The sequence below is a fragment of the Notolabrus celidotus genome, chromosome 22 (genome assembly GCF_009762535.1).
Source record: "Notolabrus celidotus isolate fNotCel1 chromosome 22, fNotCel1.pri, whole genome shotgun sequence".
Taxonomy (NCBI): domain Eukaryota; kingdom Metazoa; phylum Chordata; class Actinopteri; order Labriformes; family Labridae; genus Notolabrus; species Notolabrus celidotus.
Window position 1 is genome coordinate 17347217 of NC_048293.1, and position 26715 is coordinate 17373931.

General features: G+C 45.4%; 2 protein-coding genes across 2 annotated transcripts in view; one reads left to right on the forward strand and one right to left on the reverse strand.

Moving 5' to 3' along the window:
• Window positions 1-6: 6 nt before the first annotated feature.
• Window positions 7-4468, forward strand: trmt5 (tRNA methyltransferase 5). Its single transcript, XM_034675778.1, has 5 exons — window positions 7-103; window positions 249-841; window positions 1986-2110; window positions 2239-2878; window positions 4222-4468. The coding sequence occupies exons 1-5, from the start codon at window positions 96-98 to the stop codon at window positions 4278-4280; spliced, it is 1425 nt and encodes a 474-aa protein (XP_034531669.1). The 5' UTR covers window positions 7-95; the 3' UTR covers window positions 4281-4468.
• A 7-nt stretch (window positions 4469-4475) lies between these two features.
• Window positions 4476-26715, reverse strand: part of mnat1 (MNAT1 component of CDK activating kinase) — a 31603-nt gene continuing 9363 nt past the window's right edge. The window contains exons 6-8 of the mRNA XM_034675782.1: window positions 25595-25726; window positions 16078-16199; window positions 4476-4778 (exon numbers count right to left, since the gene is read on the reverse strand). Coding sequence (XP_034531673.1) covers window positions 4658-4778; window positions 16078-16199; window positions 25595-25726 — 375 coding nt within the window. The 3' untranslated portion in view covers window positions 4476-4657. The remainder of the gene's footprint in view (window positions 4779-16077; window positions 16200-25594; window positions 25727-26715) is intronic.

Consider the following 26715-nt stretch of genomic DNA (forward strand, 5'->3'; position numbering starts at 1 on the left):
AATCAGAAGACGACTCTCCGCTCTCTTGACCAATCACAGCTCGGCATCTCAGTCGACCATTGATGACACAATTGAAGCATGCCTGAGAGCGGAGGATGTTGAGGTGAGCTCTGAATGTCAATTATTTTGATATTTATAGCATATTTACTGTTAATTTAACCTTCGTCACTTCAAACTTAATAGCGTTTAAGTAATAATACACGTATTAACTGCTCAGGCTCAATATAACAGCCTTTATATCGTTCCAGGCTCCTTCTGAAGGTCTTTACCTCCGTGCAAACTCAAAGAAACCAAAGAGCTGGTGCTTTTTACAGGAGCCTCTTTTCTGTTGCATCACCGCCAGTGGGTTCTGCCTTTGTTTTGAAGCCCACAATGGATCATAAACTGTACCGGCCTCCTCCAGAGGTCCGGGGTATGACCTCCCTGGACAAGGAGGCTTTCTCACAGACCGTCACTGTCCCAGCTCTACGGGTGCCGACTGGGGTCTTAAACAAAGTGGTAAAGAGCCTAAAAAAGGCAACCATCCAGCGCCCTGGGGTGCCCAGGGTGGTCCAAGACAAAGAGGAGAGTAGTGACTTTCGTTTGGTCCTGTTGGACCCCCACAGAATGACGTCATCAGGCTCCTTCAGTGAGGCTGAAGCTGAGGCTCTGAGGTCCTTCAGTGTCTCTGAGGAGCTGCAGCACTATGAGATGAGGCTCACATATGACAACCTGAAGAGTGAAGAGGTACTGGAGGCGGTTCTCCCACAGGGTCAAGATGTGACCTCTGCGTTCAGCAGGGTGGGACACATCGCACACATGAACCTGAGGGACCACCAGCTCCCCTACAAAAACCTCATAGGTGAGATGCACATAATGCAACAGGGACAGTGCTGGATGTTAGGACAAAGTATATCTGTTTTGCTTCTTCATACATTTGTTTATGGCTTCTCTTTGAATCCCTTATCTGTCCTTTTAGACATTTGAGTCTTTATGTTAAAAAGCTTTTAAAAAATGAGAACACTGATAATCACTTATCACATCATTACAAATGACAATGGATCATAAAATAGAGTGAATGGCTGTTTCTACCATCTCTATTTTCTGTGTGTGTGTGAGAATGACTCTGATTAATCAAACAGATTAAGTTTCATCAATCTGTCAGATAAATCACAGCAGCTGATAAGTCCCCAAAACACCTCACAGGGCCACCATTTGGTACTTTTGCAACATTTCAAAAGTGTAATGGAAAGGATATTTAAGAGAAAATCCACCCAAGTTTAGACTCACAGAATCACAAGAATATCCAAACTGTAACAGTTTCCTTATTCTCTGAAGAAACCGACTATAAGCCAATAACTTAAACATTGTGACATTAAATCTATCCAAATGTGCTTAATGATTGAGCCACTGTAAGAACACGTCGAACAAGTACGTCTCACCAGAAGAATTCAACTTTTCTACTAAATCTACCTCTGGCCCGTGTAGTATTTTTAGAGTTGTGTCGGCTTATAAGCTGCAAAAATTACCTCCAAGTTGTTGTTAACTTTGAATCCTGATGAGATTGCTCTCTAAATACATATTTCAAGAACAAACACACATAAAACCAAACATTGAGTTACATTTAATGCAAAGTTAAATAAAGTTGAATGAGTTTTAATTTAATGCAAAATATTCTGACTTAGATAATATATCAGTTCATTGCAGCGCGAGGGCTCCTTAATAAGCTAATAGCTACCATGTGAGAAATCAGTTCTCATAAGGAATAAAAGCTGATATGTTATCATTACCCTCCTGTCTCATTATGATTTGCATTATCACCTTACTCACAACACTTTGTTGATACTAGCAAAATAAAATACACAGAGCTCTTTGTCTTCCCAGGTTAATTACATGCTTTTATTTTCATCTTGTGTAGTTTTTTAATGTATCCAGCTCGAGGAAGTATAGATTTTAGAGTTACAAAGTGATGTTGATCGCTGACTTTGTGGGTTCTTTCCCTGTAGGTCAAGTCATCATGGACAAAAACCCTGGTGTGACCTGTGTGGTCAACAAGACAAACACGATTGACACAACTTTCCGCTTCTTTAAGATGGAGGTGCTAGCTGGAGAGGAAAACATGGTCGCCAAAGTAGGTTCAAATAAAAAGTTGCAATCATGTAATGTTAATGATCTTTGCATACTTTAAAACTCTGTTCATTTCCACTTTAACATCCTCAGATCATTGCCTGAGTATAACCTTTTGTGTCTATGCTGCAGGTAAGAGAAAACGGGGTGGCGTACGAGTTTGATTTTTCTCGTGTGTACTGGAACCCCCGGCTGAGCACAGAGCACCAGCGTGTTGTGCAGCTCACCAAACGTGGTGACACTGTGTTTGATGTGTTTGCCGGCGTTGGCCCCTTCGCCATCCCAGCCGCTCGCTCCGGTGCCCACGTGTTGGCCAACGATCTGAACCCAGAGTCTTACCGGTGGCTTCAGCACAACTGCAAACTCAACAAGGTGGAGAGCAAAGTCCAAACCTTTAACCAGGACGGCCGAGCGTTCATCCAGGGAGCCGTGAAGCAGGAGCTGCCCGCGCTGCTGAAGCGGAAAGCTGGTATCCATGTGGTGATGAACCTGCCTGCGCTGGCTCTGGACTTCTTGGATGCATTCAGAGGCCTGCTGAATCAGGAGCCTGGCTGTGAGGAGACACTACCCATAGTGCACTGCTATGGTTTCTCCAAAGACAACGACCCAGAGACTGATGTGGTGAAGAGGGCGTCCCGCAGCCTCGGGTTCCCTCTGGAGAAGGAATGCTCTGTGCATTTTGTCCGCAATGTAGCACCCAACAAAGATATGCTGTGTGTGACATTCACACTCCCTAAAGAGGTCCTCTTCAGCCGTGACCATGAACACACAGGTGAGGATGTTATAATACAACAGTGTGAAGTTATGTGGTATGATGAGGGCTATTTGGAAACAGACAACAGAGCATATGAAGAAAGAAAAAGTGATTTATCCTATTGTAAATTAAGTTTCTAAATCCTTTCAAACTTGATTTAATCAGTTTTTTCCCCTAAATTGTTTCATCATTATTATTCTTATTTTGAAAACTCATCGAGTCGTCGAGAAAATATTGTGAAATATTGTTTTTTACATCCCTTAAATGAAAGAAGCTTCTGTTTCCTGTGGTCTTGTACAGAAGTAATCTTAAGATCTATGTGGTTTGAAATGTTAATCAGGTAGACTAATGGATACTGAAAATAATCTTTTGTTACAGTCCTACTTGTAAGTATTGTTGTGTGTGATGTACGGTTGTCATAATTTTTCGATACCATGTGCTTTAAAAAACATACAGTATCCATTATTTATGTGTTGATAGTTTGGAAAAGCATAAAAGTTATAGTTTTAACCAGAAGCTGTCGAGAGAGAGAGAGAGAGAGGAGAGAGAGAGAGAGAGAGAGAGAGAGAGAGAGAGAGAGAGAGAGAGAGAGAGAGAGAGGAGAGAGAGAGAGGAGAGAGAGAGAGAGAGAGAGGAGAGAGAGAGAGAGAGAGAGAGAGAGAGAGAGAGAGAGAGAGAGAGGGGATGTTATTTTCCGTTGTTTCACAGCAGTTAAGAAATTTATACACACATCCACACCTCCTCACAAACGTGGAGGAAGGTGTTGGATTTTGTTTGCAGTTGAAGTTGCTCTTCTTCATGCCTGCTGTGTGTGCGTCTCTCTGCTCTGTAAACCATCACAGTGACTACACTGCTTACTGCTATCATGACAGAAAGAGAATACAGACATTTGTACAGATGTATTGTTTTAAATGCTAGTATGTTTTTTTCGTTTGTATTGTACATTTGTTAACATCTTCCTGCCCAGGGACCACAGATGAAAATTAGCTTATAGCTAACTCTGGCTTGACAGTTTTTGTTTTGCATGGCCCCTGTCAAATAAACTAGTAAAAAAAATAAATGTAAACTTTGAATAACATCAGATACACACCACCACACTTTCAGTGAAGATGTTGTTTTGGGCTTTCATTATTTGAAGGAAATTGATAGCTGTTTTGCTGTTTTCACATTATGTAAAATGTTGGTCTGGGCTTAGTGATTATTTCTGCCTTTATTTGTATCCGTCTTGAAACAACCATTCATCATTTAATTTTTACTTTTACTTTATTAAAGTTCAAAATGTTGGTGTTGTGAACTTTAGCGTGATGTGTGTTTGCATGTTTTGATGAAGTGCCAATTTTCTTTCTTTTGTCCGTCCACAGAGTCCGAAGAACCCGCACCAAAGAGACAGAAGTGTGAGGAAGCTACAGATTCCACATGACCTCACTTCTCACTTTTGAAGTTTTTGAGTTGTGAATGCTTGTTTTTTTTTTTTAACACAAAGTTCTATTGTTCCTTTTTATCAAATATGTTGCATAATTTCACAAGAAATCAGAATCTGTTAGAGCTGTTCCTCTTCAGATCATTTATTGTTTAAATTTTAAATAAACTAATGGAATGATGGACGCATCAACTGTTGTCATTGTGATTTTGTTTAATATAAAGTTAATACAAAATAAAAGTCATACAAACCCAGACCAGAAACAGTCAGAGCGTTGCAGCAGCAGCAGCTTTCCTCTGCTCCATCATGGCAGCAGTGTTTTTTAAAAGTCCTTTTCAGTCACATTTGTCACCAGTGGGCTGTTGTGGTGGACATGCTCATCCCTTCAGAGGGAACAGCCCACTGAAAGCGTCCTGAATGGCTCGATGACAAGCCAAAGCTGAGGAGTACCCTCCAGCTATTTCCTGAGGCATGGCAGCCCGCACGTGGTTCAGATACCTGAGAACACACAGAGAGAGCCCTGGTCAGTAACAGCAGTGAGCTATTTTGTAAATAAAGTGGGTGAGTGGCAGCCCGGGCGCTGCTTTAAAGAGCAGTTCCTCTGAGTGTAACTTGAGTGAAAGTTTTTTCTTCATTAAATCCACACTCTGAGTTATTTTCTCTGGCTCTCTGCAACCCTTTGGCCCTTTGATGAGATCAACGAAGACAGACGTACCCGTACACTAACACTGGAACACCTTGTGCCTAAAAGCCTCTCCAACATGGCTCTATTAAAGTATTATGGGTGTCTTTTATTTTTCAAGTGCTTACAGATGTCGCCTGCCAAAGCCTCTTTTCAGGTTCTTAAGCAAAGCCAAAAGTCACTGTTTATTTTCACAGTCGAGCACAGACAGAAAAACAGCCGAGCTGTTAATTTAGTCTCCACATCTTGTCCCCGCACTGAAAGATTCCCCTCTACTTACCACTCGTGTGTATAAAGGGGGGGCTGACCTGTGTCCCCCACCCAGTCTAATCCTTCCTTCACTGTTGTGTGCTGTCAAAAATCGGTCGCACACATGTTCAGCAGCACTTTCTCGCAGCATCGGCAGCTACAAAGCAATGACAGCAAAATCCTCAAACTACTGAGACAACACGTACTCCTGCCCGTCAATACTTTCTCCCTCCCGCCCTGCAGGATTCATAGAGTCCTAAAGCCCTCACACGAGTCTGGCTTTCGTGGCCCCTGTTCCTGTGAGCCGGGGAAACTTCAAAGTGAGACGAAAATCAAGAGCACAGACGGCCCTCTGTGATTTCTGTGCCCATTCAAGCTGCTTTACAGAGTAACCCAACACCTGTGGGGAGGCTCAGAGAGACTGAGAGAGAGAGAGAGACACTGAGAGAGAGAGAGAGAGACTGAGAGAGAGAGAGAAAGAGAGAGAGAGAGAGAGGGGGGCGATGGACAGGGAGGAAAAAAGGTGTTGGTGAGACTTCATGCTGAATAGATGTTATTTGGATTTGGTGTTTATGACTCTACAACCTGGTTTGTTTGGAGTCTGAATTACAAGTTGAAATATTTATTTCTTTTTTAAAGTTAGATTTTTACAGCTGAAGAGAGACAGTACATTTTGGGAGTAGAGAGCGGGGGAAGACATGCAGGGGATGGTTGACCAGCTGGGAATTGAACCGGCGACCCCTGCAACGAGGACTGTAGCCTCTGTATGTGGGGCGCTTAGACCGCTAGGCCACCAGCGCCCCAAGTTGAAATATTTTGCCAACATTTCTGACATGAAAGCAGAAATTTAGGAACATTGCACATCACCTCGGCCTGTCAGAGTGTAGACAGTGAAAGTGCGAAGAAGAGCAGCACATGATGTCAATCAGACTTGCACACAAAGACCACTCATCAGCCACTAGAGAAGCAACACACAAGTTCAAAACAGGAGGCCCAGTGATTAATAATAACTTCATTAGGCACAAGCTGCTGTAGCCTGTCCTTCAGAGCACTTGAGGGAGGTCTTCTCATATGGCTTCCTGCATCAGATGAGTGCTATCTATTGATTATATTGTACTGAGGCCTTTTTAATGGTGAAAAAAGTGGGCTATTTACAGCCCGGCTAAGTCTGCTCTTCCTGCTAATCTAATCCCCAAGCTACTCATGTGGTCATTCCTTCCAAGAAAGCTGAGAGCTCTGTGTAACTTTATACCTGCCTGCCCCTGAGGAGAGAGCAGAGAACATGAAGGAGAGGCAGAGGGTGGGGGGCAAGGGGAAAGAGGGTGGGGTGGGAAGAACGGAGAAGAGAGAGAGAGAGAGAGAGAGAGAGAGAGAGAGAGAGAGAGAGAGAGAGAGAGAGAGAGAGAGAGAGAGAGAGTGAGTGGAGGGAGGATATGAGGTGAAATCACCTTTGGGTATCATCATCACAAACCCTCTTCTCTTAAACCAACCCTGTCTGCCCTCTGCTCACCCCAAACGCCGGAGGTTAGTTCAGTTCTGCTCCATTAACTCAGCGGCCGTATCCGCATCTTCCTGTAAAGGCCAGCTTGCATGCATGTACATACACATGAGCAGGTTTTGGATGTAGGTGAAGCTGAAAGATATACTCTTTCCACATGACTGTACTTGTACAACACTGAAACATTAAGAGGTCTGAAATGTGCAACAACATGAAATGCGTTAAAAATGTCAGGAACACTGTCCTACAAAAACACTCCGACTCTTCACACATCCTCCAATCAGAAAACAAGATACAACGGACAGACGCTACGAGACCCTCTGACGCTACTGTTTCACACTGTGTGCACTCACCCTCCCACTCCCACCCCATCCCCTCTCTCTCCCTTTCTCTCTGAGGACTGGACTGCCTTTTGTGTTTCGCAGGGCCCTGAAACCCAAGCCGTTTCGGCCGGTAACATCTTTCACTCTCCGGGCCCCACTGGAGCATTAGCTGCAACTCGATATGGGTCTTTTCAAAGCCTAGTATTATTGGGTAAATATGGGTCACTTTGGACTGGCCCATTATGTCGCTTGGGGGGGGGGGTAGAGTGGGAAAAGACGGGTGCAGGTGATGAAGACAACTGAATGACATAGTATGACGGTTTGCAGGGGGTTTCCATGAGCGTGCACACTGGGAGGAGTGATATGCTGTATTATTGTCTTCTTCAAGAAAACAATGAGCGTGAATAACTGTGATAGTCTTCAGGGAAAAAAAGCACCATGAGTGTGAGAGTCAGAGCACTTAACGTTACTTTTCCTCTGTGCATGTCTTTGCAGCTGTGTGCACTTGGATCAAAGAAGTTCAGAGCAAACAACATTTTTCCACCCGCTCCTGGAACTCTGAATACCTGGGAAACGTCTCCTGCTAATGCTAACAACGCTCAGAGATTTTCCTCTGAAAGTATCCCCTGCTACTGCTGCCTGGAAAACGCAGCACGGCCCCATCCTTAACTCGAAGTGAAAAGAAAAGTGGGGAATCGCTCCGGCGGGTTCTGCGTGATTTCCAACTGAGAATGTGTGGCTCCTCTCAGTGCTTGGATCGGTGATGCTGCCTTTGAAACGCAGGGTGTTTGGGGTCTGTTAAAGGGAAATAGCTGCCAGGTTGGGACTATGGAGGGAAAACAGTAAGATAGCAGAGTGAGGTGCAGGCTGCGTTGGGCCCTCCTGTCTAGACTCCATGTGTTGGCTGGAATTGGATTAAGAGGAGATGTGGAAAAGAAAAGAGGCCTGTAATGCTACAACAGCTACTAAAGACAGCAGATACTTTATCAACTTAGAGACAGTGTGCAGAAACACAAGACATTAATAGAGGCATCTGAATCAGCTGAAAGTAACGCTCAACGTAAAATATACCAACTAAGACTTGACAGAAAGATGATAAAGCAGCTCCGTTACCAAAAAGGAAAACGTGTATATCTGGATATCTGACATGCTTGGAGATGATTCATAAATTATGAAGTCTGGCATCAGACTGGGCTTTAGATTAGCACCTGTCTGCTTTCACAGCCCCCTCACTGATCCAGGGTCAGCCTTTGTTTTGACTTCAAAAGATCAGAGGCTTTTTGGCTTCGGCTTGTCTTCAGTGTGATTCATGACTCAAACAGAGTATGCTGACTTCCATACGGCTGGTGAGACTTGTACTGTTAAATCAACACTAAACGGGAAAAAGATGACATCTACAAAGAGGAATCAATAAAACCTACCCTACCTGAGACCGCTCCAAGGACCGAGGCCTCATTAGCTTTGTTTATTAAGCACAGGAGCTTATCTGTGAGTGTTGAGTGCACAGAAAGGGCAGCTGATGAGCACAGGGGCAGGCTATATCTGCACAGAGGCTGCCCCATACTTCTGAAAGGCCAGTCATGAGGCTGCTGGATGGGAGCGTGGATGTCCGGAAGTCTTCCTTTAGCGCTCTGCTCCGGCAGCAATGGTGGAGGATTCCTGGCCTGGAAACGATGGGGGCTTGAAGAGGGAAGGGTGGAGTGGAGGGGGGGTGCAGAGCCACACACCTGCCAGATGATTTGTCATTATAGAGGGGTCAGCACTCAGCTGTCACCCCCTAATCACCCATCCTACCCCTTGAGTCAGCCTCCCCCCTTCCCACCTCCACCACCCTCCACCCCGTTTCGCCCCTCAAACTCCACTCCAGTCCTCCAAAAACACCCCCTGCATTCCTCAAGCAGCTCCGGTTACACTCACAGCACCATCTACCCCATCGCCCCCTCCTTCCTACACTCTACCCTGAGAGAAAATGTACCCCTGTGAGAGAGACAGCACACTGAGAGCATTGTGTAGATGTGCAGTGTGTTTCCTCTCCTTGTGTGTGTTCATGTATGTGTGAGTACATGTTTATCTAAGGGCAGAGCTGTTTGTATCGATACCGATGGAGAAGCAATGGCGTAGAAGTTTCACCAGTATGAGGACGTGTGATTTGGTCCGGGCTGCGGTCCAGAAACAAAAACCCCCGCAGACAAGCCAAACACAGAGGACTCTCACAGGTATACTATATCTGTCAACAGCGGTCTTTCATCACCGCAGGTCAGAGGTCACACTCTTTTCCATTGAACGCAGCTTCCTCCGGGACGTGCGAGTGTGTGAGACAGATCCTCAGCCATTAGCCTCCCCACTGTCCGCTAGATTATCTCAAGTTGAGCTCTGTGAGTGTTTCTTAGGGGGGCTCAGTGCGCTTACATCATATCCTCACGAGTCCACAAACCCCTTATCCATTATCGTGTTTTATCATCACCGCCGACTGGCCGAGTCTGCATCACAGAAGAGAGGAGCAGAGGGGAGGCGGGTATCGCTAACACTTAGTTAAGGGGAGAACATGTTTAGAGTGTTAACAGAAGCTTTGGGTGACACTTGACATTAACGCTTATAGAAATACATTCTCTTGCGAAGTGACTGACAAGCTGTAAGCTGTCCTCAAGAAGGCAGCTTGTTGGCATAAGTGATAACAACTGAGAGCTACACTTGTTTTCTATCTGTAAACGAGAGCATTGTGGAGTTTTCAGGCCCGTTGTGCTGCTTCACTTCCTGGTCCAAGCCGTCACCTGTCACTTCTTATCCACTGCTCTCTCTCCAGTCTTGGCCCTGCACCTCCTCTATTTGACCTGGTGGGGGCAGTAGAGGCTGCCTGACAAGCTGGGCAGCTGCCCTCACACCTAACCGCAGCAGCCGTGGGGCTTGGAGAGGCATCACACAACCCGCTAGCCACTTGATACAGAGAGCATCTTTCTTTCGTCTCCAGAGCTGCCACTTGATAACTCTGCCCCCTGGAGAGCACGGAGGAAGGAGGAGGGAGGGTTTCGGGGGGCAAACCAGACAGGAGGGGGAAGATAATGACATGACATCAGTGTCATCGTTAACCAAATGGGGCCGTAAACAATGGAAGGACATATGCTGTGCAGAGAATGGCTGCTAGCACAAGGCACACCCTTACAGGAGCACAGGCGAAGGAGCCTTGACAGTTAGATGTCACATTCAGGGAATAGAGAACTGATACACAGAGGAAGAATAGGGTATTCCCGAGGGGGGGGGGGGGGGGGGGGGGGGGTCTCCACAGGTATCAGTTACTGAAGCACCTCAAGCACTCAGGAGAGGCAAAAAAGAGTATTCAATTAGGAAGAGAGAAGGGAAAAGAGCAAAGGAGGTGGGAGGGGAGGGGTGAGGAAAACAAAAAGGCAGGGAAAGCGACAGCAGTGGGAGGCTAATAATTCATACATCATGTTGAATAAGTACCTCCGACCATGAGGTGTGTGTGGCAAGTCCCTACAGCCGAGTCCCACGTGACGGGAGTTTGTTTTCTTTCTCCAGCTCTTAAGAGGGGAAAATGAGCTGTTTAATCCCCCTGTACATTGCTGGGCCCTTTGCCCCAGGGGTGAGGAGCAGGGGAGAGGCACAGAGTTCAGGTCTGCTTGTGTTTGAGTGGAAAACACACAAAACAAGTACCAGCAAACTCCAAACCAAAGAATGAGGCTGCTTTGAAAATCTCAACACAGAACCAGGTTGTTAAAATAGTCTGAAGACATCACCTCACCCTCCTCTGGGTGTTGACCCTGTGGCCCCAAGGCCGCGACACAAATACATTCACAGGGAGGGGACCCTGTTGTCCTCGGAGTTCCCTGCCTGCATCTGTCTCCTTCCCTGGCAGTGGCCTGGTTTGGCCTGGCCTGAGTTCATCCCGGGAGGAGACTGCTGGTCTGTCTGGCACATGGCCCACAAAGGGAAAACAATAACACTAAAAGCAGAGCTCTTTCAGATGACCAGAATACACACAAGACAAATGTTTCTCCCCAGTGCTCCCTCTGTTTCCGCCTGCTCTTTGGGTCACAAATGACTCATCCATGAGTAAAAAGCCTCCAGTCAACTCCAGTGTGTGCTTATTTTGACTCATACTTCAAGAGAAGATCAATATTTGCACAGATCTATGGAAGGGAAAACAATAGTGATCTGGCCTCCACCAGCTCTGTCTGTTAATGGTCTGTTTACTGAGACAGACGGGATAATGGCCTGGGTGTGGGGGCTGGGGGAGAATTGGACAGTGGCGGCGCTCCACTCTGTTCCTCATCTAGTCTGTAACAATGAGAACATAAAGTACAAGAAGCTGAAGCAAGGTGGTGGCTGTGTGCTGTCAAAGAAGAGGAGGAATCCTGTTGACACGGACATGTTTGCAAGTCAAATCGCTTGACCCGAACCCCCACACTCAAACTCTGCCTGCACTCTGATTTTGCTATGCAAATTTATAAATCTGGGAGCCGTGTCTGCAGGCAGGCATTCATATCAGAGCTATGGAAACACCTGAATGGTCAGAGAAGCACTGCTCTGATGTCTATAGTTACTGGCCATGTTGGATCTAGTGACACAAAACAGTGGCACGTGCTATGAGTGTGCAGTGTTGAAGAATGGAGGATATCAGATATCTGAGAAACCAAGTTCAGCTTTGGGTCTTGGTTATGGTGGCAACCCCAAAGTATTTTAAGGAAAGCCCTGCTGTTACGCAAGGGCCATATAAACAATTCACCCATGAATGGTAACATTTGGCAGCATCAGAGAAAATCTAATTGGTTGAATGAGAGCAAAACATTCGCCTTGAGACATTATCTAATAGTAGTAAAAGTAGATCAAAGACTGTGGGAGTTCATCTGAGGTCATACTAACCGGCGCCTCAGTCTCCAGCTCATAACTTAAGCATCAAAGCTGTGTGTGTGTGTGTGAAGCAGAGTGCGTGAGTGCATGACTATTTGAGGCCAAGAATACGAGACCGTCCTCTCCAAGGTGCCATCACTCTGCTCCCGTCAGTCTCAGCTCTCTGACATTCTGGTCCTGCACCTCAGCTCCCCCAGGGTCAGCGACCTCTGATCCCTCCCCCTCTGGCCCTTCCAGGCCCGACAGGCCCATCAGATGGATATGCGCCCTGTGGGGATCAGAGAACCTGGGATCCGTGGAATAACTTCATGGCTGTTCCTCGAGATTTCTCTGGAGCGGCTGATTTTTCATCACAGCTAACTTGCACTTTCATCGCAGCGTGAAAGGGGAAAACAAGGGAAGAAAATAATGACTTGTTTGCTATTTAAACGTCATTCTTTAATTTAGGGATGGCAGGAATGGATTCAAAAGAACTCTACGCACCATGTTTAGTGGTCCTGCTCCCTCTTAGAGCCAAATCAAGGGGTCACTGGTAGTACTCTTGGCCAGCCGGGCCCAGAGCTGGAAAGATGGAGTGCTTCGACCTGGAGTCAGGCCAAGCAGGCAGGGAGAGGGTAGCAGAGGCAGCTGCCAGGAACTGAGGGCTGTGATGGCACCACTGACTATTCTGGATATCTCCCTCCCACCAAAGCACTTAACATGCAGAATGATCTTACACACAAACAAACAAACAGATACACACAGCGTTCACATAAACACGCAGGCGCACAGGGATGTTTGGAAAGCTTAGGAACACAGGCAGGGGAGGAACATCACTCAGAGACCCATTAACCCCTGGCTCTCAACCAGAGCAGTGAGCAGGCGTCTTTTAAGTAGACGATGAACATCACTAGCCTACATGTGTGTACGTAGAAGTGATTTATGTATCACTCCTGTATGTATGCACTCATGTCCACAGACGGATGGTTTCTCTTTTTAAAAATAATCTTGTTATTGTTTGTTTACCTTCCACCTGGTCACTAGTTGTCTGTTTGGTGGGAGAAAGTGCTCTGAAGACTACTTCCTCCTGCACAGGAGTAAATCCCCATGAGAGGAGCTCCAGACTAAACACTGCTCATTCAGCTGTTCTCCTTCAACCTACCGACAAGAGACGAATGCTTGACAAGCGCTCCCAACAGAAAACCTCACTTTTTCCACCAATTATAGTGAGCAATGTAGAGACGGGGGGAGGAGGCAGAGCTTCATAATATTATACACACTGGCATTTGGCGAAGCGCATTGAGCAACCTCTGTCAGAAAGAGATGGGCTAATTTCAGGGCGACCCGTGCCAACACAAACAACTGTTCTGGCGAGCTTTCATTGTCAGCACTTGAGGTTTGAGTCAAATTTTTCAACGCTCCGCAGCCAATTTCTCTTTCCCCTTATTTCCCCCCCATACGATTTGTCCCTGTCCAAGATCCCAGTCAGTCTTTCAACGCCTACGCAGTCAGAGTGAAAAAAGTTGAAAAAGTGTTCCTGCAGAGAGAAAACTCAGACCCGTATGCTTTCCTACACACATAAACAAAAACATTTAAAAAATCAACGCACAGCTTCAGCATGTGTCTTAATGAGCTCATATACCTAAACACAGACCTGCTTTAAATATCATGCAGGCATTACTTCACTGGTACAGTGTTTTGTGATCTATGCTAAAGTTCTGTTCAGGTTATGTCCATCGGCAGGCATGGTTTGGCAGGAGGAGGCGGGAGTTAAAACAGCTACTGCTCCGTTTCCTGTGTTCTGGGATTCATATCACAGCCATGTCAACGTAAACATCATATGTTTCTGTTTGTGCCTCCAAAGCAGTATTTACTTCAACCTTGATTTTGTTTATTAAAGGCTTTTACCATTATGCATAAAAGCAAAGGAGCCATGGCAGGACATTTGGAGTCCTGGCTGTAATCTTATATTCATAGCCGACTCATAATTCTTACAGCTCACGCATGGTTGTGGGTATGTGCCATTCAATGAGACAGACAGCATTACACCACCATTATAGAAACCTCACACAGTGGGGGTCTTATCCTCTGTGGCATATCATACGCACCTTTGCACATCAGGGGAGGAGTAGTTTGATCATGTATGTGTGTGTGAAGGGGGGCAGATGTTGAAGCTGAATGGGCACTTTTGGAGGCCCTGTTGCCTGAACATGCAGCCTTTCCGCTGCTCCAGTATTGAGGCAGCTGTCTTTAATAGAAGAGCTCAGCTCAGCCCATATTTATTCAGGTACAGCTGACGGAGAGGGAGAGACAGTGAAAGAGGCGTGGCCCTTCTTTTTCCTGGCAGCCGTGCAGCTCTCCTGCGGTTTTTTGGGGGGCAAAGGGACAAGGCGAAAAAGACACAGACACTGAGACAGAAGGAGAAGGAGAGCAGTGCACAAGAAAAGAGTGAGTTGAAATGTAAAAAAAGCACGGCTCCAGTTCTGTGTTGACTGGACATCCTGTGCAAGAGACCTGCCCCAGAGGCCCCGGGGGCCACCAGGGAGGGGGTGTGTGAGCTCAACTCTCCAGTCTCACTTGATGGCTGTGTCCAAGACAAATCACCGGCGCTGCTGCTGTCACCGTGGGCCTTGACCAAGACAAACAGCCGTGTTTTAAAATAAGTACCTGCCCCCTCACAGCCTCTTTCACCTCATCCACACTCAGGCACGTCCATATCTCCCAACACATTCAAGCATATTCCCTTCACAGGTCATAGAACTGGAGCTGCAGTCCAACGCTTCACACAGGGGACCCACTTTTCACCCTCTCAACGCTGTCTGCCTGCTCTCTGCTCTGCACACACACACTGTGAATTTTTTACCACATCACATAAGCTCCATTGTAGCCAAAATGCTGGGACTGCAATAAGCGGGGTGAGAGTGAGTGTGTATGACATAAAATGTACAGCACATTTAAGGGACACCGTCTGCGAGCATGTGTGTGTGTGAGCCTGATCGTCTATGTATATCTGAGCTTGCATGCACAAAACCTCAAACTTAGCTGAATCGCAAACTGCCAACTGCGCTGAAGTGTCAGCACTATTCCTTGCTTTTACTTAACAGCACGTTGCATCTTGGGAGTTGTGGTTTGTCTGATGGGGCCTCTCTGTGTCGCTGCCTGCGGCCTGCAGCAGTGGGACTGTTGTTCCTAACTGAAGTGAACCTCATTTATCTCTGTGGCAGAGCTCTTCCTCTCCAGCGTCGGTCCTCCTGGACCTCTGAACTGCTGACACCGCCCCCCTCCTTTGAGCTCCAGCATGCGGCAAAAATTGTGAGATGTGTTTCATCTGCATATTGATCAGCCTGGCCAAAAGAAGTAGGACCTCAGCACTTCACTGAATACATAATGTAAATAAGTATCAGTTATTCTGCTTAAACTCTCTTGCAATTCTTTAAGGGAAAAATGTTTCGCCCTGAGTCGATGATTTTCCAGGTAATTAGGTGAATGGGATTACACAACAAAAGTCAATAGCAACTTTTATCCAAAGACAAAAGACGAATTCAGGAGAAAACCCTGATCCTGAACATGCTGACATTATGTCCAAACCTGCACATCTCAGCCAAATGAAGGTTATTGTCAGGGTGAAGCCGTGCTGAGACTCAGAGAGCTCGCCCAAAAAGAATATGACCCTGGTTGCTCCTGTCACCCAATAAAAGCAGGCCGCTCTCTGTGTGTGGGCAGGCTTTAGTGCCAGCCAGTTGCAGTGCAGATGGCTGGGCGCTAGGCTGTCTGATGGATAGCATACATTCAGCGAAGACTGGACCAATGGCGTCGTGGATTGATTGGCCCAAAGGGGCTGTCGGGGGAAGCACTTCCTGTGTGTGTTAATGGACGCTCCTGCAGAGGCACTGTGGCGGCTTGAGGCAGAGCGATGGCTGTTACTGCCTTTTTCTCCTTGCCCTCCTCCTTGTTTGCTTTCACTCTTCCACATTTATAGAGGAGTGGAGTAAGATAAGCCAGGCTTCCCAGGCAGTCTCTAAGACCACTCCAAAAGTTGTGCAATAAACTACTGTACGCTATACTCCATGGTTTCTCATATATTCCCAGAAACTACTGTTGATAACCTAAATACCTTGATTTTTTCCAACCTTTGTGTGAACTTGAGGAAACTGAGTTTTCTCCTCCTGTTCCTGGCAATAGTGTGTGTTTTTTTTTTACCCGAGTCTGCCAAGCTGCTCCAGTTCAGGCACCGGGGGTCCGCAGATTTCAATCCGAAGGGGCTTGTATTGGTACAGAACTTCCTCTATCTTGGGCACAGGCTGAAGGGACACTGTTTGGCGCTGAAGGAAAGAAAAGAAAGCACAGGAGGACATTCATCTTCATTGTCTGATTTTAGTTTGCATGGCAACACTGGAAACTTTTATGACACAATCAGAATGACACAAACAGAAAAAAAACAGTTTGGAAAAGGCTTAATGTCAATCAAACAGCAGCATTTACAATCACTAGTTCTTGACCGACTGGTTTGGAAAGAGGAGTTTTCAGTCTCCCCTGACACTGCTGGTTTTGTGGAGACACAATTGAGACAATGAGTGAGCTTTTTTTGTTGTCAACAACTAGTCCTGATGGAAATGTGATCTCAAGAAGAATGGGGTTGATGAGGAACTTGAATTCTTGATAACAGGAATATTTCTGAGCTTTTACCATGGAATCATCAAAAAAAACCTGAAGAGTACTAAAAATACGTTTTAAACTCTTTCAAATTATGACTGCAGGGGACCCAGAAATGTGAGTTTTGAGACATGCAGTGTCAAATGAAAAACCTTTTTTGGATCCACAATTACTCAAACTTAAGAATCAAGTCAGACAACTGCAGTTCCTTGTTCCCCTGACCGTAGAGTAGAGATGGAGTGGGAAACACGATACTTCTGGAGGACACTGTAGAAATGTTCGACTTGGGGCTCTGCCATCAAAGGGGAATTTCCACCAAGCATCAGACCACTAAGCTTTCTCCAGCATTAAAGTAATGAGACTCAGAAGATGAGCCAAAGTCATGAAACAAACCTGGGATTAAAAAGATGATGTCTAAACAAACACTGACTATTTTAGCAAGTAGCAGAGGAACTGAGAGACAAAAGAGAGATAAAAAGATAAAGAGGGAAAGCAAATAAAAGAGTGGTGGGGGGATATATAAACAACAGAACACAGAGGGGAGCTGATGAAAACCAAGCTAAACGAGTAACATGTGCCCCGCGGCCTCAGACTGCCTGCGCTTACACATGCTTTGGCTCTTGATAGCGCACCCACGAGGAAATAAAGCAACAAAATCCGAGCTAGAAATGACTGAAGCACCGAGTGATTCACACTGAGACAGCTACAGGTTTTTAATCCAAACACAATATGGTGATAACTTCCTTAAAAGGCCAGCGTGTAACAGACACTACTACCAATAAAACCTGTACCATGCTTTTAAGATGACAAACCATCCATGCTGTGTGGCGTCATATGGATCACAATAAGTTTGAATATGACTGCATAAATTCAGAATTCAAATTCTATTAGTATCACAGAGTCCTGTTTCCCTGGGTGACTTTCTACCTGAACAGAACTAGTCTGAACCTGTCGCACAAAGTGATAGTTTATGCATGCAGGTGGAAAAGCAGCAGTGATCGCTACAAAGGGAAATAAAACCCACTGCCTTTTTATTTCAGACAAAGAAACAGTGAGGAGTGAACTACTACTCAAAATCTAACATGTTCTTTTGTTGTGTGACCTTATTCTGAGGAAACTACTGTTGCTGGAATGAAAGTATCTTAAGCGTTCGTGATAATGACATCACATTAAATCAGTGCCATCACATCACGTTTGGTCACTGGTGAGACACTTGACAGGAGGCGTGATTGTTAAATATTTTTTTTTCCTTTCTTCAACTTTTTTCACACTGAAATGGAGTGTTGTTGTGTTACGTTTAAACATGAACTATGAATGAGGAGCAGTGCATAAACTGTTCTGGGTTACTGTTTGTGGATTATACTAGAGAAAACCTGGAGAATCTGTGCTGTGAACTTCCAAAATGAATACTTTTGTTTTGTCGTCCTTTGTCCTATTAAAATGACAACGTGTGGAAGTAAACACAATCTGTTTTTGCTGCTTTATTGCTTGTTGGGTGTACATGTTGCAGTTTATTTATGATTACTTAAAATTCTAGAAAAGCTGGTCTTTATTTTTAGACCTTTGTACAGTAGGTGTAACTGTATCTGAAAATAAAATTTAAAAAAAAACAGCACCTAATCTGATGATGGATGAGGGAACAGACTTTTCAGCCTTCTGATTTGTCAAACAATTTGAATCCCTCACATTTTTCTTATCAAACACTAAAAACAAGGCACCCTCTTCTCCATAGTTTTCAGTCAACCTTTAACCCCGAGGTGCCAGTGATCCCCTCTCCTGTCCCATTCATTCATTCAACACAGTGGCGCCCCAACACAGCCTAATGAAACCCAGACCAACCGCCCCAAACCCAGTCACTCTCCCTCACTTTCACACTTCCTCAACCCCTCCATCCATCTTCCTTCAGACTTTCAGCAGTGTTTTACTCCCCTACTGCGCCAATCAAAGAGACGCACTGGGGCGGAGGGATGGAGGGGGGAAGCAGAGGAAGAAAAACTACATCGGTGGACTGTTAAAGAAAGAGAGCAGCAAATTGGGAGTTGCAGATAACTAAAGTGCAGTAAATCAGATTTTTAGAGCAGACAGACGGAGCACGGCCAACCCCCAGTCTGGAGAAATTTCTGTTGCATTCCTCTGCAAGGGCACCTTGAAATCTGGCAGAGACACCTCATCAGGGACAAACACAGCCTAAGACGTGCATGCACAAGTTTAGACTGTGTCCTTCAGAGTAAACTCACTAAAATGTGTAAATTAAAGCTTTGTTGTACTAATACGCTCTGAGACAAGACAAGCTATCTGACTGATAGTGCATCTAATGCAGAGCTGTGTCCTCTCAGGCCTATGCTGTCCTCAACTCCACCTCATAACACTGCTGAAACTTTCAATCATAAACTCATCACGTCCTATTAAAAGCGAGTATGAATTACGGCACATGAATGTTGTTTTCCAAATGCTCCGGTGGAAGAAAGCATGAGAAAGAGGGAGGGGGGCAAGCCTGGCTGAGCAGAGAATAAACGGCTTAGGAACCAGGGGCCACTGGAACAACACGACCGAAAGAGCCAACACAAACATCTGCTTTTAACATCACAGAGGCCCATCTTACTACCTATACAGCATTGTGTGTGTCCTCATGGCACTTTCAAGTTAGTGTATACCTTGTATTTAAGACTCCCATAATACCCCTGTGACACCAAAATTAAACTCTGGGGGCCGTCAATCTTAATAAAACCGCAGGGGAGGACGATTTGCGAAAATCACCAACGAGCCAGAGGGAGTTGTCGTCCTTCTTTTAGGTCTTGCAGTCCTCCTTAACCTACCTCGAACCCAGATAGAGTTATAGTGATCTCGTAAGACCAGCTCCAATTTCTGGAAGTGGAACTGTCTGAAAAGGTCAAGTAAATGCCGTCACTGGTGCCTATCCTCCTTTTGGTGAAGGGGACAGGTGTGCCTGGTTGGGAAACTGTTAAGAACTCTGCGCCTCTCACAGGGGGTGGGGGGGGGGGGGGGGTTGAATTCGGCTTGTGATGTGCCGTCCTCTTACCCTGTCTTAACTCTGCTGTCTATCTGGGAATGAAACGGGGTTAACTCATCTGACAGAGTGATATGGCAGACATTCGTGTGACTTTTATGGGACAGGGGTCCCATAAAAGTCATTTTAAGGTTCGAGTGGTGGAGCCCAGAGGTGTAGCACCAGGGTACCAAAGCTTTAACAACATGATGATGGATGGAGTGTTTGTCAAACACAAAGAACTTCAAAAGACAGATTTTTCAATCACTTCTTTGGATTTTTGAGCAACATTTAATTTATAATAATCAATCAACATTCTCAATGTCATTTCTAATTTTACATTTGTACAAATGGCTGCAACACAGACTTTAATTTTATGTGCACAATAAAAAATTGACCAAAGGCTCTCAGTTTTCATCTTAAATCCTGGGTCACCACGAAGAACACCACCAGAAACACGTGCTGCACTCATCCACACACACACACTGCACAGTCATCAGCACCCTCCAGGCCCCCGTCTCTCCTGACTTTGCAGCTCAGCAGGACACACCAAGGTCCCTGAGAGTCCAACCTCTCCATCAGCACCTCCCCTCAACATCCACAGAGAAAAACACACACACACACGCACACGCACACACACACACACACACACACACACACACATACACAAAAACCTCATCACGCTTTTTTCAAAGGGGGTTTTGGAAGTCTCCTGTAACCCACGCTGAGCTCCAGAGGCACTGAAGCCCTCGTCACTAATGCAGAGGGTGATAATGAGGACAATGAAAAGCGGACAAGCGGACAGTGTTGTATTGGGGATAATATTAATAAGCCTTGTTAGGGGCCAGCTTTGTGGCATCTCATCCTCAGCTCTTACTTCCACCTTCTGCCCTGGCACTGCCAGCGCTTCTGTATGGATAAAGAGCTTTGAGCTGCCCACCGGCCAACTGAGCAGCAAGTAGCAAGTGTAAAAGCTGCTGCCCACACAGTGCCTCCCCTCGCCTTACAAGTTTAAATATAACTGCCTGACCAGTGGCAGCTGCCCCGGCGCAAAGCCCTTAAAGCTGAGAACTCCTTTTTCCAGCCTGCCCGTGGGCAAGGGGTTGCTGAGGCCAACCTAAACAGGGGCAAAGCCAGGGGCAGGGGCAGAGGTGTGAATGCCCACATGTGCTTGTGCCAATCAGGGCTGACCCCCATCTCCCCAAGCCCCTGCAGCCATCGACCTACATGCCATCAATCCATTCAAAGAAAGAAAAGGTCAAAGGGCGAGCGGTTATGCTCTCGCTCTTTAATGACAACCAACATCTTATGAATACTGATCTGAAAATGTAAAAGTGCAAACATCGGTACAAATCTGTCTTTTGTCCAACGTGGGAATAGAGGAAATATCACTGGAAATATCACTGGAGATAGAGTGAGTGGGGGTTGGGGGAGTGCGTAGCAACAACTCGTGGTGAAACAGGTTCGGCAGGTCTGCCAGGGGAGAGCAGACTTTGATGAGTATGTCTACCAGGCAGAGGTCACTGTGGAGGACAACTTCACCAAGTAAAACTAAGCCAGAGCAAACACACTCACAATGTGCGAGAGAGAGGGTGAGTACTCGTGTTTTTGTTTTCTATTGTTTTCAAATTCCTCTTCCTAAGTGTTGGACAGAACAAAGCCAGAGAACCCGGGTTATTTCAGACAGCTACACATCTATGTTTAGGGATAAACTTTCCACCCACACTTTGTTTATGTGTGCGCCCTGCTTTCATTAGGTGCCCACATTGGCCTCATCAGGTATGTCAGCTGCTCTGCCACGCCAGCAGTGCTGGAACCTGGGACCTTTCATTTAAGATGGCGCTGAAAGCTGCTTCAAGGTGGAGAGATTCTCCATCGGTCAACTGCTTTCAGGAATGGGAGCCTGCAGCAGCTGAGGACAAACACTCAGACACACACACACACACGCACACACGCACACACGCACACACACACACACACACACACACACACACACACACACACACACACACACACACACAAACCCATCATGCTTCAAAACGATCAAAAACCATTAGAAAGAACTGATATGACTCACGCAAAGCTTAAACAAAAAAGTGATTTATATGCTAATGACCCTCACCTCGCGTCCATGTTTTGTTTCAGAGCAGGTGCCAAACCTGATGACTAGACTTCATGACTCTTGTCATCCTGCGTGGCACTTCAGCCGCTCTTATGTGTCAGACATCAACAAGAAACCTGTTTAAACAGCGAGTAGTTGCCCCTCTCCCACACAGAGAGTCTCTTTTGATATCAGCGGACTTCTATTTTAAAAAGACACTTTATTCTTCAAAGGATGTTTACTCTGACTGGCTGAGGGGAGTGTCGTTTATATGTGTGTGTGTGTGTGTGTGTGTGTGTGCACCCGCACAAGGGTATGTGTGTCTAAGTTCAATAGAGTGCCTACAAAGTGAGGGATTAGTGAGTGATTCCAGACCATTCCTCAGGCAAGACCGGGCCCATCCCACCTCACATCACACCTGGACCGAGACTACTTTCCCCGCGCATCGGCAAACTTCCTCAAGCATCCGTTCGACAACAAGTTAACACACAACCAGATGAGCCAGAATCAAGGTGGTTGGAATCCCCTGAAATCAACTCCTGGAAAATCACCCGCTCAAAGAGAAGTGCCAGGATGGCTGAGATGTCTCTTTGCGTGTTCCCAGGAAACACCATGACACAACTAGGTGCAACATTAGATCACTCTTTAAATAAAGAGTGGAGTCATTAGGAAGCTGAGGAAGAGTCGGCTTCCTCACGCTCCACGGATTGCATGGCTCAGAGACATGCAGATATGTCATTCCACCACTGATGGCTCACCTTGGCCCAGGGTTAAGCAGCTGGCCTGAAGTGCTGGTGGAGCAGAGTGGTAGTGGGAGTGGGTGAGGGGTGTCAGGGGCGGCTGGTGCTGTGACTGGTGAACTTGCACATCACCAAAAACAAAGGGGGTCATAAAACAGCGCATGTCCATTCATGCTGGTTACAAACAGAACTGTATCACCTTAGAGCACAGCTTCACAGGAGAGTGGATCTACTGACAGCTTCGTTTAATGTTCATGATTTTTTTTATCATTGACAAAGAGCTTCTGTTATGTTTTAGTGAAACTGCTCTGAGCCTGAGGTGACTTTTTTGGCTCCCAAACTAAACTGCAAATAAAAACTTCAGGTAGAAGCACCAGAAGCTACTAACTTGATAAATGACTGATGTTAAAAACAGTCATTAATTTTCTATTACATGTTGGATGATGTCATGACCAAACCATCAGCTTTAATGTATATCCCAGTCACTGAAAAGAACAGCACAAATCTGCTTTAATGAGAGTAAAGGCGTATTGCGTAAATGTGACCCAGCTTCAGAAATGTGTTTTTACATTCGCCTCTGATTTCTCCTGAAGAAAAACTGAAACCCAGCATGGAACAAGGGACCACAACCAAGCAGATAAATGAATTCCAGCAATCTGCAGGAATCCACCACTCTGTGCTGAAACACCACCAAGTCAAACAGAAGTCATTCTTATGGACTCTGAGGTGAAGGGAAATCCAAACCCACATGCTCCCCTGACTCGAGTTCTCAGTCCAACACAGCAGATGCATGGTGGGAGCTCTGTTCCACCAACGGCAGCTCAGGGACGGGAGGATGAAGAGAAAAGGGAAGAAAGAAGTGAGGGAAAAACAGACACAGAAGAATCCAAGAGCAACAAAATCATGCTGCTCTTCTCTCCATCAGCAAGTTTAACTTCATGCTGCATATCAAGGAGTGAGAGTGAGAGGACCACATCCTCCATTTGGATCAATTCTGTGCTTTTCCACTGATGGCGGATGAGTACGGTGCCTCTTTAGGACCAAAAAGTGAATTTATGTTTTTGTAAAGTCTCTAGTTATCCCAGCATCCGATTATTTAATCAAGGATGTTAAACAACCAGTGGAAAACACAATAAGAAGAAAGGAAGATGGAAGGAGTTTGGTTGGACCTGATTGTGTTAAAAGCTTGCTCTGGTTGGAGCCTAGGTGAGTCCTACGCACATATCTCTCCCACGCACCACTGAACTGTGGGAAGACAAGCATGCCTCATGAGGGCTGCAGGGGAGGAGGTGGGGGTGATGACACAGCTTATCTCCATCACAGTAAAATGAAAATAAACTACTGAAAACCTGAAGAACGGCCAAAGAGGAGGCCTCTCCAGGCGGGGCGAGCACAAAACTGTGAGCTCTGAGCAGCCGCAGCCCTGAGCCCCCATCCTCTCCCTGTGGGTCCCCGTGTTTGCTCAGAGGAATGTGATGACATGACTGAAGGTTTAGGGGCCTGTTCACACAGTGATGAAGATCCAGACCCAGAAGAGGAACATCCTCTCTTTGAAGGTCTGGACTGTTATCAACACTACATTGTAAACAAGCAATACAGATGAGGTGTGAGTATTTCTGGTCTCTGTAGTTTCTGCCACTCTCTTGTTTCACGATGCTTTTATTGAACCGCTCTGACAAACTTAAACTAAAGTTGCTGTCACTCTCTTGAGGCAGCGGTGGTTCCACCGCCTAGGGACCTAAAAAATATTTAGGGTTACCTTGTCAAAAAAAGCAACAGCTTGAAAACTTTCTTCTCATTAAAGTTGTATTACTCTGTTACCTGAAAGCTTTAACTTTTTGTTCATATCACAGCTTCTGTAGAAAATGGAATAATTGCTGCTGCTGCAACTTTTTAACCCTCCTGTTACCCTCAAATTTACTAACATTTTTTATCATTGGGGTCAATTTGACCCCAGCAATTTAAACCTCCAGAAACTGATTGTTACCCAGGTTTATGTGTCAGGTACTTTATGTTTCTTTGTTGACTACATACATAGCCCTTTAAATAAAATATATTTCAAGCATAAATACAGTTTAAAGCATTTAGAAGGATTTTATTTGTAAAACAGAACATCAAACTGCTGCGAGTTTGTCATGCTCTCGTCGGCCCTGCCTTGTTTCTATGTTATCAAAACGTATGACACAGAACACATCATTGAATGTCTTTTGAGACATGGTGGTTGGATATATTATAAATCTCAATCTGAAGGTTGGCGGTTCGACCCCAGCTCCTGCAGTAACATTTGGTAGTGTCCTTGGTTATAGTGACCTCAATTTCATCCAAAACAACCAAAACTAATGTGTGTAAAATGATGATATTTCTTATGTTATATACAGCTAAAACAGCCTGGAGTCAAATTGACCCCAAGGAACACAGATGCGTAAAAAAAAAAAAACAGGGAATTTGAACATAACATTATAATTATATGTTTTACCAGTTGTCCCCATTAAATTAGGGAAAGTCAGGAAATATGAAGCCCAAAAAATGATGTTAATCATTAATTTAGAGACGATAAACATTGAATGGGGTCCAATTGACCCCAAGGATAATAGGAGGGTTAAGGTTGTAAAATCCTCCTGTGTAATATAAGAAACATCTGTGAAATGTTCTGGCTTCTGGTTTGCAACACTGAGTCGATCCTCTATTATGACGTTTCATCCCTAGTCCACATGACCTGTTTTTCCTGCATACACCAAACCCTGCTTAAACATGATTGGTCAATACTACTCAGACAACAAACACACTACAAATGGAAACCAGAGCTCTCATGCTGAAAATCCAGACCTCAGAGTACAAATTTGACAAGGAACCTGTAAATGAGGGTGATGGTTGTTCTGATTTCCCTGATAAAAAAAATAGAGGCACAGTTGTCTGCACTCAACTTTAAAAAAGCGCTTAAAAGGTGGCGATAAAGTCGATTGTCATGGTTAAAACTTCACATAACAGAGCATTTAAAGAACTTATATGAGCTACCAGGACTTAAACAAATTAGATTTAATGGAATAAACTAAGGTAAAGTATGCTCCTGCTGTCTTAAAGGGTGATTCCATGATTGTCAAACTGGATACAAGCATGTAAATTAACAGCTTGATGCTAAATGCACACCGTAGTGTGTCACATTACATTTGTTTGAATGAAATGGGTCAGGGTAGAGCGAGTAGGTGTTGCACTTACCATATGGATTCCAGTTGAAAATAGATTGGTCGGCTTGACCACCTGTTTCTGCTGCTCGATCTGCGTCTCCAGCTGGGCAGCACGGACCTTGTGTTGGGCAAGCAGGATTGTGGCAGGAAGCCTAGACTGCTCCTGGAGAAACAAGAGGGGTTTAGGCTTTAATGAGAATGCACATTTAGGCGTGCGATACATGCAACAAAGTGCTTCATCAGGAACTTTCTGTCCGGTAACTTCTACACGTTGAACCCTTTTCCCCTTTGTTACTGTTGTATGTTATGAAGAGATGAGAAGCTATATTACCCCTCTACACAGTGACATCTCCGTCTAACTTGATAACCATCAAGTGTAGGGGGCTTTGCTCTCAGGCTAGCTTCATCATTATTGATGCAAGCTATATTAACAAAACTGTGGCACTGCAGGGGGACGCTGCTTCAAGTGCACTGCGCCGCCTTCACCTCCATTAAATACAAGGTCGAACGTTTCAATTTCTTCTGTGGAGTGTTGCCAAGCACGGAGGTCTAACAACACAAGCCTGGACAGACTGTTCACTGAAGACGTAGGACACTTTTGGTGGTGTGGACGATGGTGGTGAGATTGAAGAAGACTCTTCAAAAAATAAACCAGAACTGCTCAGAAGTCTCAGACCACATTTGAACTACTTCCACTTGAGTGAGTTGCATGTCTTCTAAAGGAACTGTGACTTAAGTTGCTTGACTTGGATGACCATTTGAGATTGAGAGCTTCAAGTTTTGGAAAAATGTCCAAATAATGACATATATTACAGTCCAATGCTGTAATTCTGTGTTTACACAAAAAAAGAAACAAAAAGTTCTAACAGTTTATTTTACTGATCAGCTCGCCACTGCAGCAACAAGGAACCTGAGTCTGTGTGTAGGCATATGTGCCGCAGTAAGTGTGAGCACAGTGAGCCACAGGGATGTACAGATGTCAGAGCTCAGGATAGTTCCCCCAGGGGGGTGTGGGAGCTGATCTCATCTGCCTACAGTCAACAGGCCCTGTGCCTTAAACAAACAAACACACAGCTTAGCCTGCTATCTGTGATGGTCCTTCAGCAGCCCGCTCTACAGGAACAATCACTTCCAAAGCCTGCAGGTCAACAC

Coding starts and splice junctions, on each gene's coding strand:
- trmt5 (XM_034675778.1), top strand. Junction 842..1,985: donor CCCCTACAAAAACCTCATAG/GTGAGATGCACA, acceptor CTTTCCCTGTAG/GTCAAGTCATCATGGACAAA. Junction 2,111..2,238: donor AGGAAAACATGGTCGCCAAA/GTAGGTTCAAAT, acceptor TCTATGCTGCAG/GTAAGAGAAAACGGGGTGGC.